Source organism: Vidua macroura, chromosome 6 (assembly GCF_024509145.1).
Source record: "Vidua macroura isolate BioBank_ID:100142 chromosome 6, ASM2450914v1, whole genome shotgun sequence".
In the NCBI taxonomy this organism is placed as follows: domain Eukaryota; kingdom Metazoa; phylum Chordata; class Aves; order Passeriformes; family Viduidae; genus Vidua; species Vidua macroura.
In genome coordinates this window covers 25305378-25322235 of record NC_071576.1, presented here as the reverse complement: position 1 = coordinate 25322235, position 16858 = coordinate 25305378, and the positions used below count along the sequence as shown (strand labels likewise).

At 40.6% G+C, this 16858-nt stretch overlaps 1 protein-coding gene across 2 annotated transcripts; it reads left to right on the top strand.

Annotated features, from left to right (window-relative positions):
• The first annotated feature begins 296 nt into the window (after positions 1-296).
• On the top strand, positions 297-16759 carry FAM177A1 (family with sequence similarity 177 member A1). 2 transcript variants are annotated; one of them, XM_053981655.1, is made up of 5 exons: positions 297-729; positions 4714-4890; positions 11837-11903; positions 13626-13723; positions 14533-16759. In XM_053981655.1, the coding sequence occupies exons 1-5, from the start codon at positions 442-444 to the stop codon at positions 14743-14745; spliced, it is 843 nt and encodes a 280-aa protein (XP_053837630.1). In that variant the 5' UTR covers positions 297-441; the 3' UTR covers positions 14746-16759. The 2 variants fall into 2 exon arrangements, with proteins under 2 accessions (XP_053837630.1, XP_053837631.1); XM_053981656.1 differs by lacking the exon at positions 297-729 and adding an exon at positions 968-1071.
• The last annotated feature ends 99 nt before the right edge of the window (positions 16760-16858 follow it).

The following is a 16858-nucleotide window of genomic DNA, read 5'->3' as shown; positions in this document are numbered from 1 at the left end:
CTCTCTCCACGAGCAGCTGAGCAAACCTCCTACCTAGCAAACACTTCTCCCACCCTCCTGGGCATGCATGTTGTTTTCTCACCCAGCCTCAGCCCAGGGACCAGGGCACTCTTGGTCTGCGTTTCTTTCTCGTTCAAGAGTTCGTTCTTTAAAAAGGGCTGAGTTGCCTGAACCAACACTCAATCCTGCAAGGCTGAGCAAGGGTGGTCCTGGGCTAGCAAGCCCCCTAACTACTGTCAAGGAACTCCATCTGCTTCTTAAAATATTATTCTATTGTTTTGCAGGGCTTCACGCTATTTTGGAAGATGATTGTGCTGCCCCAGAACGTGTGCTTTCCCCTCGGTGCAGGGGGGTAATGTTTCCGCCTCTGTGGCGGTACGGCTGTCCCTGGCAGCCCGGCCGCCTCTGGCCTCTCCCCAGCCTCCCTCCCGGCTCCGGTTAATGCCGGGCTGCGGGGAGAAGCGAGATGACCGAAGCCCGTGTCAGCGGTGCCCCAGCCTCTGCCGGGTGGCTGCCGGCTCCTGTGCGCGGCCAGCCTCGGGGGCCGCAAGCACCGCCCCGGCGGGCGGTGTGACGGGCGGTGCCGCCCGGCCGCTCTCGCCTCTCCGGGCCGCGGCGGGCCCGCTGCCGCCCTCCCCCGGCGCCGCGGCGGGCGGGAGGATGGAACAGGGGCTGTCCGCCATCACCCTCTACTGCACGCCCGCCGCCGGCGCCATGGAGCCCGAGCAGGTGAGCGGGGCCGGGCGGCTCTCCGGTCGCTCCGGGCGGGCGGCGGGGCCCGGGCGCAGCCGCTTCCGGAGCGGGGCGAGGCCGCGGCGGGTCCGGCCGGGGCGTGGGTGGTGGCCGCGGCCTGACGTGCCGGGGGTGTGCGGGGTGGGGAGGCCCCGGTTCCTCGCTGTGGCGGCGGGGTGCAGTGGCCCGGCCGCGGGAGAGGAGGTCTGTCTGTCAGCCAGTCCGTCCTTCCGTCCAGCGCGCTGTAATTACAGACAGCGCGGCGGGCACGCGTGGCTCCGGTGTCTCCTGCTCGTCGGCGGACAATGCCTCTGACAGACGAGCCTGATGAATATTAGAGTGAGACAGGTTTCCACTTCCCTCCGTGCTGTCAGGTTGGCGAAGGCGTGGGAGGTGATCAGGGCCAGCAGCTCTTAATTACAGCGCAGCCCGGCGAGCTCGCCTGTCCCTGCCTCGGCCGCTCCTCGCACCGGCCTCGCCTTCGCCCTGGGTGCTGTGGGCGCTGCCGCTGCCCCTTCCCCGGTTATGGTGCCTTTCCAAGGCTTGTTGGGAGGCTGTCTTTTCTAATAGTCGTTTTCCGGCTCTGTCTTTTGTTTCTGAAAGACTCTGTTTAATTTCAGTTGAAAGATAAGGGTGGAAAGTAAAACAAGCAATATAAAAAAACCCCAAACCACTCAAGCCTAAACAGTCCCTCTCCTCCGAACCCTAACCAAGAAAATTATAAAAAAAAAATCATAAGACAGCCAAGATAACATGGTAGAAATATTTTTCATTAGCTATTACCAGCCTTCTAGTGACTAGCAGTGTCTGGTCAGTAGATCTCTGCAAATTGAATTACTCATCTTTCTCACAGAAAGTGGACATCACACATTTTGGCGCTTTGGGTCATAAGCTCTTACAAGGATTCCTGTATTTGACAGGTTAAAAGATGCCAAAGTCAGTAGCCTGGCCTCCCTATTTCATTTTACTTTTCTTCTTCTTCTCCTTCATGAAACTTTATGTTATTGCATCACTTAATACTACTTGTGTCAGCTCTCCCAGCTTGCCTGCAGGTGTCCAGGCACGCCTTATCCTTAATTGTAGTTTATTTATTTTGGCATTTGATATGTGGACTAAAATTCTATTGTGCTGGGTATTGTATCAGCACTGTCAAAAGATTCCCTGCTCTCTGTTTCTGGACAAAGGGTGAGGTAGAGTGGGTGTAAAGAGGGTAAACAAGGAACTTAAGTTTCAAATCCTTGACTGCCTGACGGGCAAGGTTTGTATGTGTGCCATAAAGCCAAGAAAAATTCCAAGAGGACATTTAAAAGAAAGGGGAAGTCGCCTTAGAGTGTTTACAGAGTACCTTAAGACTGTTAGCTAGTGTGGCAGAAGCACAAGAGTGACCAGCCTTGGTGTCTAACAGTTTCCAGAATAGAAGCCAAAGTAAATACTTCTGTGACGTGGCCACAAATGCCGAGTCTTTCAAGACCATATAATATGTTAGAGAAGGAAGAGCCTGTGGAAGAAAAATGAGGTCAGAAACCTGACTAAAGCCATGCACTAGAAGAAAGATCTTTATAAAAACTTCCTAAATTGGAAAAGAAGATCACATTTGTAAAGGAAGACCAAAAGTGTAAATTCTCAAACAAGAAATACTGTAGCCTTTGAGCTATAAAGTGAATCTAGCTGATAACGCTAGAATAGGTCTGCATTACCAGAGTTTTGGAAAGATAAAATTTATTGGTGCTGAACTTTCTGCTTGCACCTGGGAGAGTTGCCTTTTATTGCTGTGCAGGTGAAACTTAAAAGGCCAGTGATGACTAAAACCCACACTCAGGTTTGTTGACTAGGTAATAACCAAAACAACAGATGACATGCCTTATTTTATTTAACGATGTAGGACTTTGAGCCAGATTACGAAGGGAGCCAGATTCACTGTTCCTTGGTGAATCCTTACTGTCTTGAGCTGCTGCATTTGTCTGAAATGTTGTACCAGTACCAGCTATGTGGAGCTGCTTACTGTAGGTAGTGTGAGTGTGGGATGGGTGTTCAGGGAACTAAAGCTTGCTTTTAAAACTTGAAATATTAAACAACATTTTTTAAAAGTTAAAATAGTTGAAGCATTTGCACTAAATGAGCCAAAATCAGATGAAGAGATGTGCTTTTAGAGGAACTCTAAGGAGGGGCTCACATTGCTTGCTGTTATCACAGTGATATTTATGATGTGTTTGCAAGAAACAGTGCTCTTCAGTACTGTGCCTAAATATAAAAGCAGTGCCATTGTATGATGCCAATAAAGGAGTGTGGAATGTTCATGAAAAGCTGATTCTGTGGTGCTTTTTGCACAAAAAGATACAGAACCAAGTCACGGGAAGTGGCACTTTTATAATGGCAGCAAGCAACTCTCCCTGGGCTCAGGTTGCTTCACTGCTTTCAGCATTTGTGTTTTTGTAGCTTTGCTCTGTTCCCAAGACTGATAGCAGAGAGATTGCATTGGGCTCCAGATAGTCAGTTTTGTCCTTCTACATGAAAATGTGATTCTGCCTGAAAATGCAATCCTGCTTCGTCTGAATTACCCCATTGAAAACTTGCTGCTGGATTCTGCTCTGCTCATCCAGGGAAAAGCCTGAAACCTGCCAGCATGGCTGAAGAAGTGCTGGGGGGGCTGAGATGACTTGCAGTTTTGAGAAGCACTGGTACAGGCTCAGAGAGATGATGAATGGGTGCACTCCCTCTCCACACTGTAGAGCTCAGCACGTGATCTCTGCCTGCCCTCCCTCTTCTCTATGGGCATGAGAAGAATCCGTGGCTGGAATGAAGGAAGCAGTTCTGCTCCCCAGGACCCCTTGCTGCCTCTCTCTCCCATGCCCACTGTCTTTCCTGGCTAGCCAAGCCTGCTTGCCTTGCAAAGCTGTGTTGTGTCATCTAGCGTGAGAGATGAGGATGGTGATGCTGCCATTGCAGTGATTAAGGGATGTCTTACAGCTGTGTGATAAAGCATGTATTTTTATTTAGAATGTTGAATTGTGCTCTGTGGAGATCATTAGGCTTGCACAGGGAAGAAGTTGGAATGCATTTTATGTAACCTGGATGCTGCACACACTGCACCTGTCATTCCTTATGATACAGTTTCAAATTACATGAACTCATGCATTTTTAAAAACCCTCATGGTACATTAAAAACATGTGGTTGGCATTTCCTAACCTCTGTGGCCTTCTCTACATGACAGAAGTGTTTTCAGCACAGTTTTGTGCATTTGATGCAGTAGCATCTAAAAGCTCTACCAAGATGAAGGCTCTGTTTTGATAGCTGCAATACAAAACCTTACTAAAATTCTCTGCCTGCAGGAGTGACTAGCCTAAAGATTTATTGACTGGCCTTTGAACTAGAAGTACATATTCCTAATGCTTGTGGCCCAAAGACTGCATTGTAGCATTCAGCAGTTGGAGAATACAGCCAGACATTGTACTTCTCACTTTGTATGTTCCTAGCCACAAAACTAAGTGTTGTCTGTTTGTACTAATCATGGTTGCTGATGAAAGCCCACAGGGGCAGATTCCTTCCTGCATCTTTTTAAAGCTTGAGGCCTTCTGCTTGGTTGTTCAGTTCTCTTTTGTGTTAGAGGTGTCTGAACTTGCAAAGGGGTGGCTACAGCCTATGAACTACTTGATTAATTTCATTAGATAGTAATTCCAAACCCAACAATAAATATTAAATATTTATTTAATAAATATTGACATTTCTGTGCTTATCAAATTGTTTATTGAAACATGCTCCCCCCAAGAAACCTTTTTGTTACTTTTAGAGAAGGGATCAGTTTTTACATATCTGCAAACAAGAATGTTTCAGTCTTTTACCTACAGGCAAGCTCTTATAAATGTTCATGTAAATGCTAATCAATCTAAAATATTTTAAATATCTCATGAAGTTTGTTAAAGGGGAATTTTCTAGTTCCAGAAGCATGTACTTGAGATAATTATTTTTTTTTTCCTTTATAGCAACTTTCAAAGGGAGAAAGTGGCTTTGAAAATGTGGAGCTGGGTGTCATAGGAAAGAAAAAGAAAATTCCAAGGAGGGTTATTCATTTTGCAAGTGGAGAAACAATGGAAGAATATAGCACAGATGAAGAGGAAGATGAACAAGAGAAAAAAGACCTGTTGCCACCTGTAGATCCTGTAGGTATTTTAGTTGATAAATTGCTACTTCTGGTTTACTGGGCAGCTGTAAACATTTTGTTCTTAATTTTTTGTGTCACAAATCTGATACAGTCTTTAGTATTATAAATTCTAATAATTTGATTGGCTTAAAGGACTCAGAAATCTGTGGAAAGTGTTACTGGGAAGTTTTGTCCTGGAGTTCTCCTCCACTAAAGTAGCCTTATTAATTAGAAATGAGTTTAATTTTTTCACAGTTCTAGTTTGTCCTCTCCAGCATTTCCCTTTCTACTAATATTTGCCTTGTATCTCCTTGATTTATACTGTTGTTTAAAATAAAATTGCAAGGGGGACATTTTTTTCCCTTATGTTTGTTGACACTGAACATTTAAATCTGTAATTTAGGGTCACCATAACAACAATTTGATATAATTAAAAGAGTATAGGAGGGAAAGAAACAGATGACTTGCAGAAATAAAGGAAGACTAGTGTAATTCATGGTCCATTACCAGATTTTAAAGGACCTGCCCAGTCCACGTAAGCAATGTTCATCTGTATTGTAAGCTGTTGAGATGTTGCTCAGCCTGTGACTGGAGTTTCCTTTTATTCGTCCAGATTCAAGTGAAGTCTCAACAATTAAAGCCAGTAGTGTGCATTGTAGCTTATGCATTTTCCTTTTTGTCAATGATTCTGGATCTATACTTAGAGGTAAAATGAAATACATAATCTGTTTTATTCTGTTGACCTGTCTGATAAATTATTTTGTAGCGGTAGTGTGACTGCAAAGCTTACGGCCACACGTGCCAACACTTGCGGCAGCAGCTCCTCCCCTCTGGAGAGGAGTCCCAGGGAAGTCCCAGAGAAGATCCAGATCCTGCTCTTTGTCTCTCCACATGCCCAGTCTCATGTTTCTTTTATGACAACCCCAGAAACTTGTGTCCCAACGTTGTGTCTCTACCCTTCTACAGCAATCCTTGCCTCCGTAAATTGAGTCTGCGGTCCTATTCCCTGCCTGCTGGCAGATTCTCTTCTTGGCCCTCTCTGCACTGAGGTGCCTGTACTGAGGTGGAGGCTCCCAAACTGGCTGGGTCCTCCTGATGCGCTGCTGTGTGGCCAGACAGCCAGGAGTCGTGGCTTTGTGCAGCAGCTCATCCTGCCTGGCTGCACACTGGAGGCAGACACTGGTGTGGAGCTGCTTGTTCCCACACTTCAGAGAAGAGGCCTTGCATGCACAGAAAACAGTGCCCTGCTTTCTACTTGATATTGCTGTTGAAATTACTCCTGCACCATTGTTTGGGAATCCATAATTAAGAAATGTTGTGGTTGAAGCTTTCTATTTACTCTACAGTAGTAGACCCTGTATTATTAAGATGTGTATCCATCCTGGGAGAGCTTGGCTTTCTTGAAGGGACTGAAGATTTTGACTTTCTGCTTATGTTCTTCTGAAGAAGTGGTGGACCATAAGAGGTTTGCTTTGACTGTCGAGCAGTACCTCTCCTCCCCTCTGTAAAATTAATTTATCTTGAAGAAGAAAAAAGGTGGGTTGAGGACTAAGCTCCAGTGAGATTGTGGGAATTCAATTGGGATTGGGGGTGCCACAAGTGAAACTGTTGCAATGCATTTTGTATGGATTGATGGCATTGCCCTCTTTCTTGGTAGGCAGTTATTGTATACAGCAAAAAATAACTTTAGCCTGATAGCAGGTAGGATATTATCAGTATTAAGTACACACAAAGTATATAGTTGGAGAAGAACTGTATTGTAATCACAAACAATGAGTAAGATGTTAAGCTGCTGGGTACTAGGGTGTTTTTTCTTCCTTAAGGATCTTCTCAAATAAAAGCAGGAACTGCGAAACTTACTGACTATTACGGGAATGTTCAGGTATCTTCAGAGTGAGGTCTGTTCCCCACTAGGCAGTCATATCAGATATCCATGGATGTCTGAGAGATTTTTGTTCCCAATTATAATGATCAGGGAACAAGATGTGTGTAATTTTTTGTGCCATTTCCCAACAGTAGAAGACTTCCATGGTGATGCAGTGATGGAAGGCTCAGAAGCCTTGATGTAGGTGTTGTGAGAGCAGAGACATGCAGGCTGCTGTGCAAATGGACACTTAACTAAAGAGCCCTCAAGTGTGCACAACAGCCAGGAATGCTGCATGATCGTTCCCCTCCTTTCCTAATACAGATTTCTTTTCTGAATACCAAAAAGAATATTGTATGGTGGAGTTAAGATTGCATTATTCTTCTTTTATAGTTTATTAAATCCTTAATTTTGAATACATTTTTTAATAAAAGGACCCCCCCAAACCAGAGTAGTTTATTGTGGAGCACACTATGCCTTATTATGTATTGCTTTTACCTTGGACAGAATGAACTTGATTAGAGCAGGGGTTGCTATTAAGTGAGGCTTACTTTATCTCCTGCATGCTTTGTGTATCCCAGCTGAGCCAGACAATTGAAGAAATGTTAGTCCAAGCTGAGCTTTGGTGTTTTAGCCAACAGCTGCTTTTAAAATGTTTTTTTTTTGGTAGGATTTCTATAAAAGCAATTAAATAGTCAGTTTGCTGAGACCAGCATGTCTAAAACTTGTTATCTCAGTTGGGAGACAAAAAAGTATGTTGCAAGTAATAGCTGTTTCTGGACCAGTTTATTTTTAGAAAAAGCACATTTAATATTTTGAATAGAAACTTTCCATGATGAAATTTCAAAGCTCTGCTGGTATTAGCATCCTGGCAGGTTTTGAATGAGTTTAAGGGAAACGAATGTTTTGCTGTGTTGTAAAGAAATGTCTTCAGTACGTACCTTGGTTTAATTGTGTTTTAGAACTAAGCAGGCAATGCCAATGTGTTTCTTACTAAGCAAAGTAGTATGTATATATCCTGGTAATACCATAACCAGAGCATTTGGTGTGGTGGATTCCTGTTACTCATAACAAAACAATTCTCAAAAAGAACTCAGTTTTAAATTTTCTTTGAAACAACTTCTGGTGTTCTATAGGTCAGCACTCAGTTCATTAACATTGTTGGATGTGGTGTCCATTCTGTAGTGTTTTGTGGTTTTTAATCCAGAACACAGGATATTATTTTTTAGCTAATAGCATTCAGTATTATCTGAATGTTCTCACACTGAAATTCAAATGCCTGAATAGCATAAAGGTATTTTTGATTCTTTTCTCCTAAATGTAAATATTTGCAGTCCATATGTATATTTTCTTTTGTTTTTGTCCACCAAAACTTTATTTTGTATTAATTAAGAAGATAATCCTTCTATTTATCCCTGAAGGGACACTTGGTGTAAACTCTGCTGCATTCACCTGTTAGATGAGTAGGCAGAAGGTGGAGTGTAAGTCTTCACAGAGCGGCTGTGAGCAACATGACTGTTGGTGTGATAACTTTGGAATCCATCCCAAGAAGACATCTACAACAAAGCTCCAGGAGGAATTTGATTTTATTAACCTTCAATACTCAGAAAGATTGAAACACATCCTTGCAGGAAGGTTATCTTGATATCCTGTAGTTAAAAGGGCTTTAACTTCAAATAGCAAAAATTCCTCTCTTGAGGACCATTGAACTGTGGCTTTCTTTTAAGAATTTGAGGATGAAGGAGAAAAATAGTCACTGACCAAGTAATAACTACTCATAATATGGTAGAAGCTCTTGATGGAGGATGGTGTGTTCCTGATCTTGTTTTCACTGGCTTATCTTAGATGCCACAGTTTTACATGGTCTTACACAAAAGAACCTACTATAGCATTGAACAGTCATTGATTAAACTAATTTATAAATTAATTTTATCTTGGCACAGTAAACAATGAAAAAGTACCTATCTGGCGGTGTATATTAAATATTAAATACAGGATGTTGTTTTTCCTAAATCAAGAAATTATTATTTTTCTAATTTTGCCATTTTCTCTGACAAAAACCCTACATACCTTTGAAAGTTTAAGTGTTATTAGGGCTGAAATCTGCCAAAAAGAAATACATATGTGGATTGTTTAGGAACATGGTGCACTCAGAAATTCAAGAGAACATGTATGCTCCCTTCAGCAGCCCCACACTAGGAAACAAAATCATGTTCTGTTATTGAACCAGAGGCCGCTTGGTTTTATCAATGATTAAATTCATTATGTGCATTCCTATTTAAATCAAAATTATACATTAAGATTTTTTGTCATTTAAAACTCAGTTGTCAAAACCATTATGTTTTCCATTTTAACAAAATAAAGTCAGGATAGCTGAGTAATATAATTAAACATTGTAGAAACATCTACTAAAGACACTGATTGCAGGAGAAATACTATAAACAGTGTATGTGTTTCATACTGTCCCTTGTTTCCTGTCAAGAAATACAATACTGCTGCATCCTTGAGTTGATTAAAGACTGAAGATTAAGGCTTCTCTGGCTGGCCAAAAGAAGCTGACATACAGTGTCTGGGTATGTGGTTCTGCAGGTCTGTAGGACCTGACTTGGGTATGGTTTTCCAGTTTCCAGCTCAGTGTATTAAAGCTACTTCACTGACAAGGGTTAATTTGGTTAATTTGTACTGAGCCATTGCTTAAGAGCCCTGTTCATGTCACTTGAACGGTTCCAGTCTCCCCAGTACCAGTTCTTGCCTCACATCAGCTGTTTCTGCTTCCCTCTCCAAGGTGCTCTAGGAAGGCACCCAAATTTACCCTGAGGAGGTAAGGGGGAATGTGTGGAAAAAGGTGATCCCCTGGATGCATTCCTTTGTTCCTGGTTGTTCCTGGTGGTTTACTCTCCAAACCATCTTCTTTCTCCTCTTGATTTCCTGTGAAGTGGCCTCTCATGATTTTATATTGCCTTTTGAGACACTGGAAAGAAAGTTACTTTTTTAACTGAGGAGTCTGGCAAAGCCTTGTTTATCAGGGATGAGGAAATGTCTGGTTGGGCTTTGTCAGAAAGCAGAGATTCCCAGGAAGCTGAACTTAGAAGTGCTTTCAGAGTACCAAACTGATTTTTAGCTGTGATGGAGGAAGAGTAGAAATAGAACCTCTGTGTCTGCCGAGCCTCAGCTGTTACCCACATTTGTGTTACCACAAACTTGTTAGAATGTTCTGGGTTTGACTTACTGCTGTCACGTTGAAACTCAGCTTGTCTTTTCACTCTGAAATATTATGGGGCTCTTGTAACTTCTTTCTTACAGCACACAGCAGGTCCTTGTTTGTCCTGTGCCCTGCATGAGTGCTTTTTAACCCTGTCACCTCATCATGAAGGATTGTGCAGAGCCCTGTCAGTGCCATTATTTGCACCTGTGGCAACAAGCTTTTCCAGCACTTTTTTTGACTTCTTCAACTGAACAAACTCCTCGTTAGCCTTTCTGCCAACTGAGCACATAATCAATGAGCTGGAGGTGCTTTTGTGTAAGCAGGATAGCAGCTGGTTTTGCTTACACTTTTACCTTGGCAGGACATTTTCCATATCCACTGCCAAAAATATATAGCATCTGGCTTTTTGTCAGCCTGCCCAACTTGAGTTTGTGGCTTGACAGACAATTTCTTGCTGCACTGATTTGTAGAGACTATGCTTGGAAAGCACCAAAGTCTAGTAGCTTGTGTACATATATACTGAGGCTATACCAGATAGTTTCTGTAGCTGTATTATTTACAATAATATTGGTTGTTCCTGTACGCATAGCTGTTAAATAAGATCATAGAAAAAGATTACTACCAAACAGTTCTTAGCAGCAAGGTATAAATACTTACGTAGCTGAGTAGAGCTAATGTGTTTTACTTCATAAAAGCTGACACTTTAAATTGCTACTTTACAGAAGAAAGGTACTTCTACAGAGATCTTTTCTGGGGGGAAATATGTATCAAAGAGCTCGCCTGAATACAACAGCCTGTTAAGGATAAACATATTTTAGTTCACTGTGAAAGTTGAATTTGCCTTTTCACAAACAAGAAAGCCTACAATTTTTTCTCTATTAGCTTGGAATCTGCTTTTCCCCTTTTCCTTTTTACTACACGGATTTGTTTGGTTTTCTTAAAACAGATACAGTCTCTTCCCTTGATGAAAAGCGTAGCCTGTGCACACCCATTATTTTATAATTTATTTAATTAGAAAGCTTTAATTTACGATGTATGTATCTATATATCAGATTGTGTGGAATACAATCTGATATATAGATATCAGGGTTTTTGCTGTAGCTGTGAATACCCCCCCAGTCATGCAAAGAGCAATTCCTTTTGTCTTCCTGGCCAGCCATTCCTAGATGGTCTGTATCCCTCCACAGCAGCACTCAGTCCATTCACTGCATCCCTGGGATCCTGATGAGATCCTGCCCCCGCAGCTGCACACAGATCTCCAGCTCCTCATGTTTATGTCCCATGTTGTGTGCCCTGGTGTGCAGGCTTTCCAGAGAAACTTCCTCACTCACTTGCAAATGCTTGAGGTGACCCCAGCTGAGCCCTGTTTATTCACATTATGGTAACTCCCCCCTTCCCTCAGGGCTCCTGGTTTTATTTTCCAGGTGTAATTTCAAGGGATAATTCCTATTTGGTTGTAAATGTTTTAAAGCAGCCTCTTCCTCAGAGGTTTGAAATTTTGGTTTGATTTTAAAGTCTTTTGCAGTTCACTCATTATTGTAATGAGGGACTACTTTGTTACCTCACTCTTCCTCTTGGCCTGATGGAATTCAGAACGTTGTGGAAAGCATTTTCTAGTCAGGGATTGAGTTGGCTGCTTGTCATTTCCCAACTCTGGAAGTGGGAAACAAAAAGCAGTGAAAGAAATTTTCCCAAAGGTAAATCAGAGTTATATCTTATGGTGATACTTTGCTTCACTTGTCTGGTCTATACTTATTTTAAAGCAAAACAGTGATAGTAGCTGGAAAACAGAAAACATTGCAGGTCTTTCTTCTCAAGCCATTTGCGGTTTTGCATGTGTTATTTTGTGCCATGGCCATACAGCTGTACATATTCATACTACTCTTGTTCCTGCAGACAACACTCACGTGGGGACCCTACTTGTGGTTTCACATGCTGCGAGTTGCCACATCAACCTTATCAGGTATTGCTTTATTTAATTCTTGGGTAAACTAGAATGGGAATCTTGAAAGTCACAAAGTCATGTTGACAGACTGTAAATCATCTTTGAGTTCTACTTGTTTTTTTCAGAAGTATGAATTGAACTGTATTTAATCTGTGGAGATGTACTCTCCTGCCTTAGGCACTTTTAAATTTTTTTTTTTTTTTACTTTCAATAAACAATTCTTGCATGGAAGAATGAATAGACAATAGACAGTACTCTGTTGATGAACACTTTTCCCCCTTTTTCTTCATATGGAAATAGATTGATGTTGGCAAGGGCATATATTGGTTTTCTAATAGATTTTGTATGGAACCATTTTGTGTGATGTTACCTGAAAAGAATGTTGGCTGGTGTAATTAAACTGACAGTTTTTCTGAAGACAACTAGAAAGTTTCCCAAGAACACATCTAGTTGTGTGCTGTACTATGAACTTCTGAGGTTACAAAATAAACAGGACTGTTGTCAAGGGTCTTAAACTCACTGCACAGACATTTATTTGACTTGGGGACCTCTTAAAATTTTGCCAAGTTTTAAAAATGCTTGTCATAGTTTGTGTTCTTTCCAAGGTAAAGTATCTTTATTGGGTTTTTTCCCACAAATATTATGGAGTTTCTGTCATTGTATACATAATTTTGAATATTTTTATATTTTTTGGCAGTCTGTTGTATTAGTTAACCTATTTATAAACACTTTTTCTCTAATGTACAGGGTAATTATATCCTCGATGCCTCTGTTCTTCATATGCATCTATATCATATATCATATATATATCTAAGGGTAGATATTGCTTTTCCTTTTTTTAGAAGTCCTTTATGAATTTGAAGATCAGTCCTTTCTTCTTCAGTTTTGGCTCTTACCTCTGTAATTTGAATTGGTCTTTTGCATAGCACCTGGGATGCCAGGATATCTATAGAATGTGAATATTCATTAAAGCAGTCAATGACTGACTTCTAACTTTTTTTCCCTAAAGATGACTAACTCATTTGCATCCTTGGGGCAGATTTACAATTTGAAGTGCAGAATACTTGATTTCTTGCTTGCCTTTACTCAACCAGTGTTATCTTTAGCCAGCACCATGGTAAAGAAACTGACTGACAGAAGCTTACCTCTGTTCCATACTTTTGACTGTGCCCTACCTGTTTTAGCAAAGTAGCACTGAATGTAGCCTACAGCTTGAAAATTGAGACAGCTGAAACATAAATATTTTATTAATCCATTAGTATGCAACACAGAACATTGTTAAAACTGACTTGAAGTATGCTTATGTCAATAAATACTGTCTAGTTTGCTAGTACCACTAGATTGAACTGCCAGTACAGTTGGTACCCATGTACTTTTGTCTAACCTTAATTTTCAGTTAAAGTTCAGCTCAAGGCTTACCCTTCAAGTAATTCCTAGCAAAACAAACTTAGATTCAAAGCTGAAACTAGCAGAATTCAAACACTATCACCATACATATTTTAATTGAATTTCATATTCTCTCCTTTTATTAATTCTTTATCCTAAAGAACAATTATTAGTATATTCAGCTAATAATTGCCTATAAGGAGATCAACCTCACAGATTTTTGTTGTATTTTGTGAGTTAAGTAGGACTACAGAAAACCATTCAGGAAAGATGGTGATAATTTTTATAATGAAACTGCATATAAGAATTTTCTTCTAGATACTATTCCTATTTAAACCTCTCTTTATTTTTTAGTGTGTGATTTCCTGGGGGAAAAGATTGCATCTGTTCTGGGAATAAGCACACCAAAATACCAGTATGCCATTGATGAGTATTACAGAATGAAGAGAGAGGTATGTGTGTGAGCTAGGGTTCTTGCATTCCTCCCAACTTGTCTTCCCTGGTATTCTAAAATATAAAATTTGTATTCTAGCATTAAAATGAAGCTTTAGACCCTCAATTTCAGCTTGCCTCCAGTTTTCATTTGATGCATGATTGATGCTTTCTTATCCATCAGCCTTTTCTCTCCAGCTCATGAGTCTTAGAAACGGGTGGGTCCTGATCTCTGCTCTGTTTCTCTTGTACAATACATTCTTAAGTCAACACTGTGAGAAAGTTGGATGGACAGTTGCTGAACACTGTAAAAGGGGGCTGCTAGCAACACACTTTCCAACTCTAAAACCCGTTCAACACAGTCTCATGGGTAAATTGAACACGAGGTTACAATTTGTTGTAAAGCATAATGGAACAATACTGATAGGTAGCCAGTGCTGTAGGCAAAAAACCTAACCCTTAATAATCTTCAATTAGAAGAGATGGATAACATAGTTAAAGCTTTATTACTTTTTTTTAAATTGAGAGCTGAAAAAGCTTCAGAGGAGGTAGACCTATCACTATTGCTGTTAACTAAAAGTGCTTATCAAGATCTGTGTCTTTTTTCTGTTTGTTGAATGTGGTTTAAGCCTTCACTTTTGGGGATTTTTTTCCCCATAATGGGAGTGGAGTTCTGGAATGTGCCTCATCTTATGATCAACTAGTAACTAGTGTTTTGTAGTGGAACAAATATCCTTACCTTGTAATAGTAACTGGTATGCTCTTATGGAAAGACTTAATCTAAGTAAGTGGTAAATAGTAGCATATGAATCTGGTTATCTCCTTCTAGGAGGAAGAGGAGGAACAGGAAAACAAGATGTCAGAAGAAGCAGAAAGACAGCATCAGGAACGGCAGAACAAGCAACAAGCTGAAGCTCCTGTCCAGACAGACCAGCCTGGAGCAACAGCATGCTCTTCATTTGTGAATGTAAACTTTGAAAATGAGGGAGATTGCCCGCCCACTGCAGAAAATAAACAAGATGTAGTTCCTGTCCCTCCTTAAGTGTAAAGCTCTGTATAATGTAGGAAATAAGAACTGTCAGGTGTCACAATCTGCCTATAAACAGGAAAAAATAGGATATGCTTGTTCAGTGAAATACAACTCCTACTATTCTTATTGATCAGGAGAGAGCTAGGCGATGTCTGTTCAGTCTGTCTGCCTAATAAAGGCTGAGGCATTCTGCCAAATTGGCACTTCAGTTAAAATGAAAATTGCACTACAGACATTTGGTCTAAAATGGAATGTGTGAGCTAATTTCTGTGTGAAGTAGAAATGTCTTTTCTTTGAATTGCTGTGTCTCTAACACCTGTGGATTGCAGAGGCAGTGCTGTTTCCTACTTCTAAAAACCTGATTTGCACATTGTTTGCAGCTCAGCTCTCTATGAATAGATTAATAGGAATTAATATCCTGTAACTCAAAAGTAATTATAATAGAGTCTTACTCCCCCTGTTTATTGTCACTGTTGTATGCATGTTTTTTTCTCTGTTGTTAACACAAGAGAAAAATATTAGATTTAATGTTAATTAAAGGGTCCACTGACTTTTTGTTTTTTAAGTTAAAAAATCCCAACTTTCCAGGAGGCTATAAGCACCCTTAAGAACTTACTAACAATTACCAGCACTCTTGGAGGCTAATAGTACTCAGCTGCTCCCTCCAGTGCTGTAGCAAAGTTCAGAATTAAGAGCAGTGTAGAATGTTCTCACTACAAGCCCAAGAATTAAGAGACCCCTGTGCTTGAATTCATGCTCTCAGTGGTCTGGAAAAGAAACTAAAGTCTTGCTGAATGATATTAAGTGCATTGGATACTCTGTGTAGTACCAGTCTAGAACTATGAACTTTTGTGGACATCGATTACACACATCTGTGTACTTGAGTAACCTAAACAAACTACATGTTCAATGTTAAATTGCTAGTAAGGGATGTGCCACTGCAGATGGTTTTCATCCTGTTAGCACAGAATACATACTTAACTAGAAACAACAAAACCACACATACGACTCTCCTTCTCTTAAATAAATATAATGTGTGTGATACTGCACTTGCAACAACAGAAAATTTTATTTTTTTCTAAATGAACTACAGGTAGCTCCACATCTAATACCAATTAAGGCTATTTTACTGCAGTGACTGTTGTACCTGTAGCTCGTAGAAGGTGAATAGTTTACTTTGGAACAATCAGATGTCATTGCCCCAGTCATTTTCTGTGGACAACTGTTGTAGGTAATGGAGCAGAGAACCTGCACTAGTTACCATGTAGAATACTACTTCTATCCTTGAGATTTATAAAAAAAGTTTAAAATACTCCTCAGTGAAATTGGGTTGTTTGGTATCATGATGTGTCCCTGGCCTTGCTCCTGCTGCCAACTAAGGAACCTGATGTAACACCACAGGCCAGGTAACTTGGCTCTTAGTTTCTGGAATTAATTACATATTTCAGATGACCTTCTGCCTGAACTATTGTCCTGTACAGCACAAATTCTTCCTCTCATCTGTCTGTAGCTCTCCAGTACTACAGAAAATCTGAGGAGGAGAATTCAATCGTCAGCTCTAGTCCATCTGTTTTGATACTCCATTCTTTGTATTTTCTGAATTGTAAGACAGAGGGTGCTGACCACAGTGTAATATCACTCCTTTGCCCTGAATGTCTGCAAGGGAGAGTTTGATTCAACACATGGGGAATACATGGAAAACCAGCTTGTTAGGAGTTCTTATAGCATCAAAGAAAGAAAACGTCTGATAACTTGAGTAATACCTTGACAGCTGAGGGATACTTTGCTTTTCTTCCAATAAATTCATGTCAGTTGGTTTTTTTTTACCTCCTTTCCCTACTGTTTGTTGCATAACAAATGCTCTCACTGCCTTCTTTGTATAAAATACTGTATTACTCACTGTGCCTTAACTTAATCTTTCCTTTTTTTGCAAACTGTATGAAAGTAGTTACTTTCATATTGGTTTAATTTTTCTGTAAATGCATTAATTGGTTATTTTATATTTAATATAATTTTTGAACTGGAAGTTGGCTATGGATTTTCCTTTAAAACTGTGTGGTCTTTGAAACTTTTATGCCTGTATGCAGGTGCATGTGCCTGTTTACTGTTTTCATCTTTACTAAGT

Bases quoted from the DNA above. Each gene is read 5' to 3' on its own strand.
- FAM177A1 (XM_053981655.1), top strand. From the start codon at position 442: ATGCCGGGCTGCGGGGAGAAGCGAGATGACCGAAGCCCGTGTCAGCGG. The intron at 730-4,713 runs GTGAGCGGGGCC...TTTCCTTTATAG, and splicing joins GCGCCATGGAGCCCGAGCAG to CAACTTTCAAAGGGAGAAAG. The intron at 11,904-13,625 runs GTATTGCTTTAT...TTTATTTTTTAG, and splicing joins TGCCACATCAACCTTATCAG to TGTGTGATTTCCTGGGGGAA.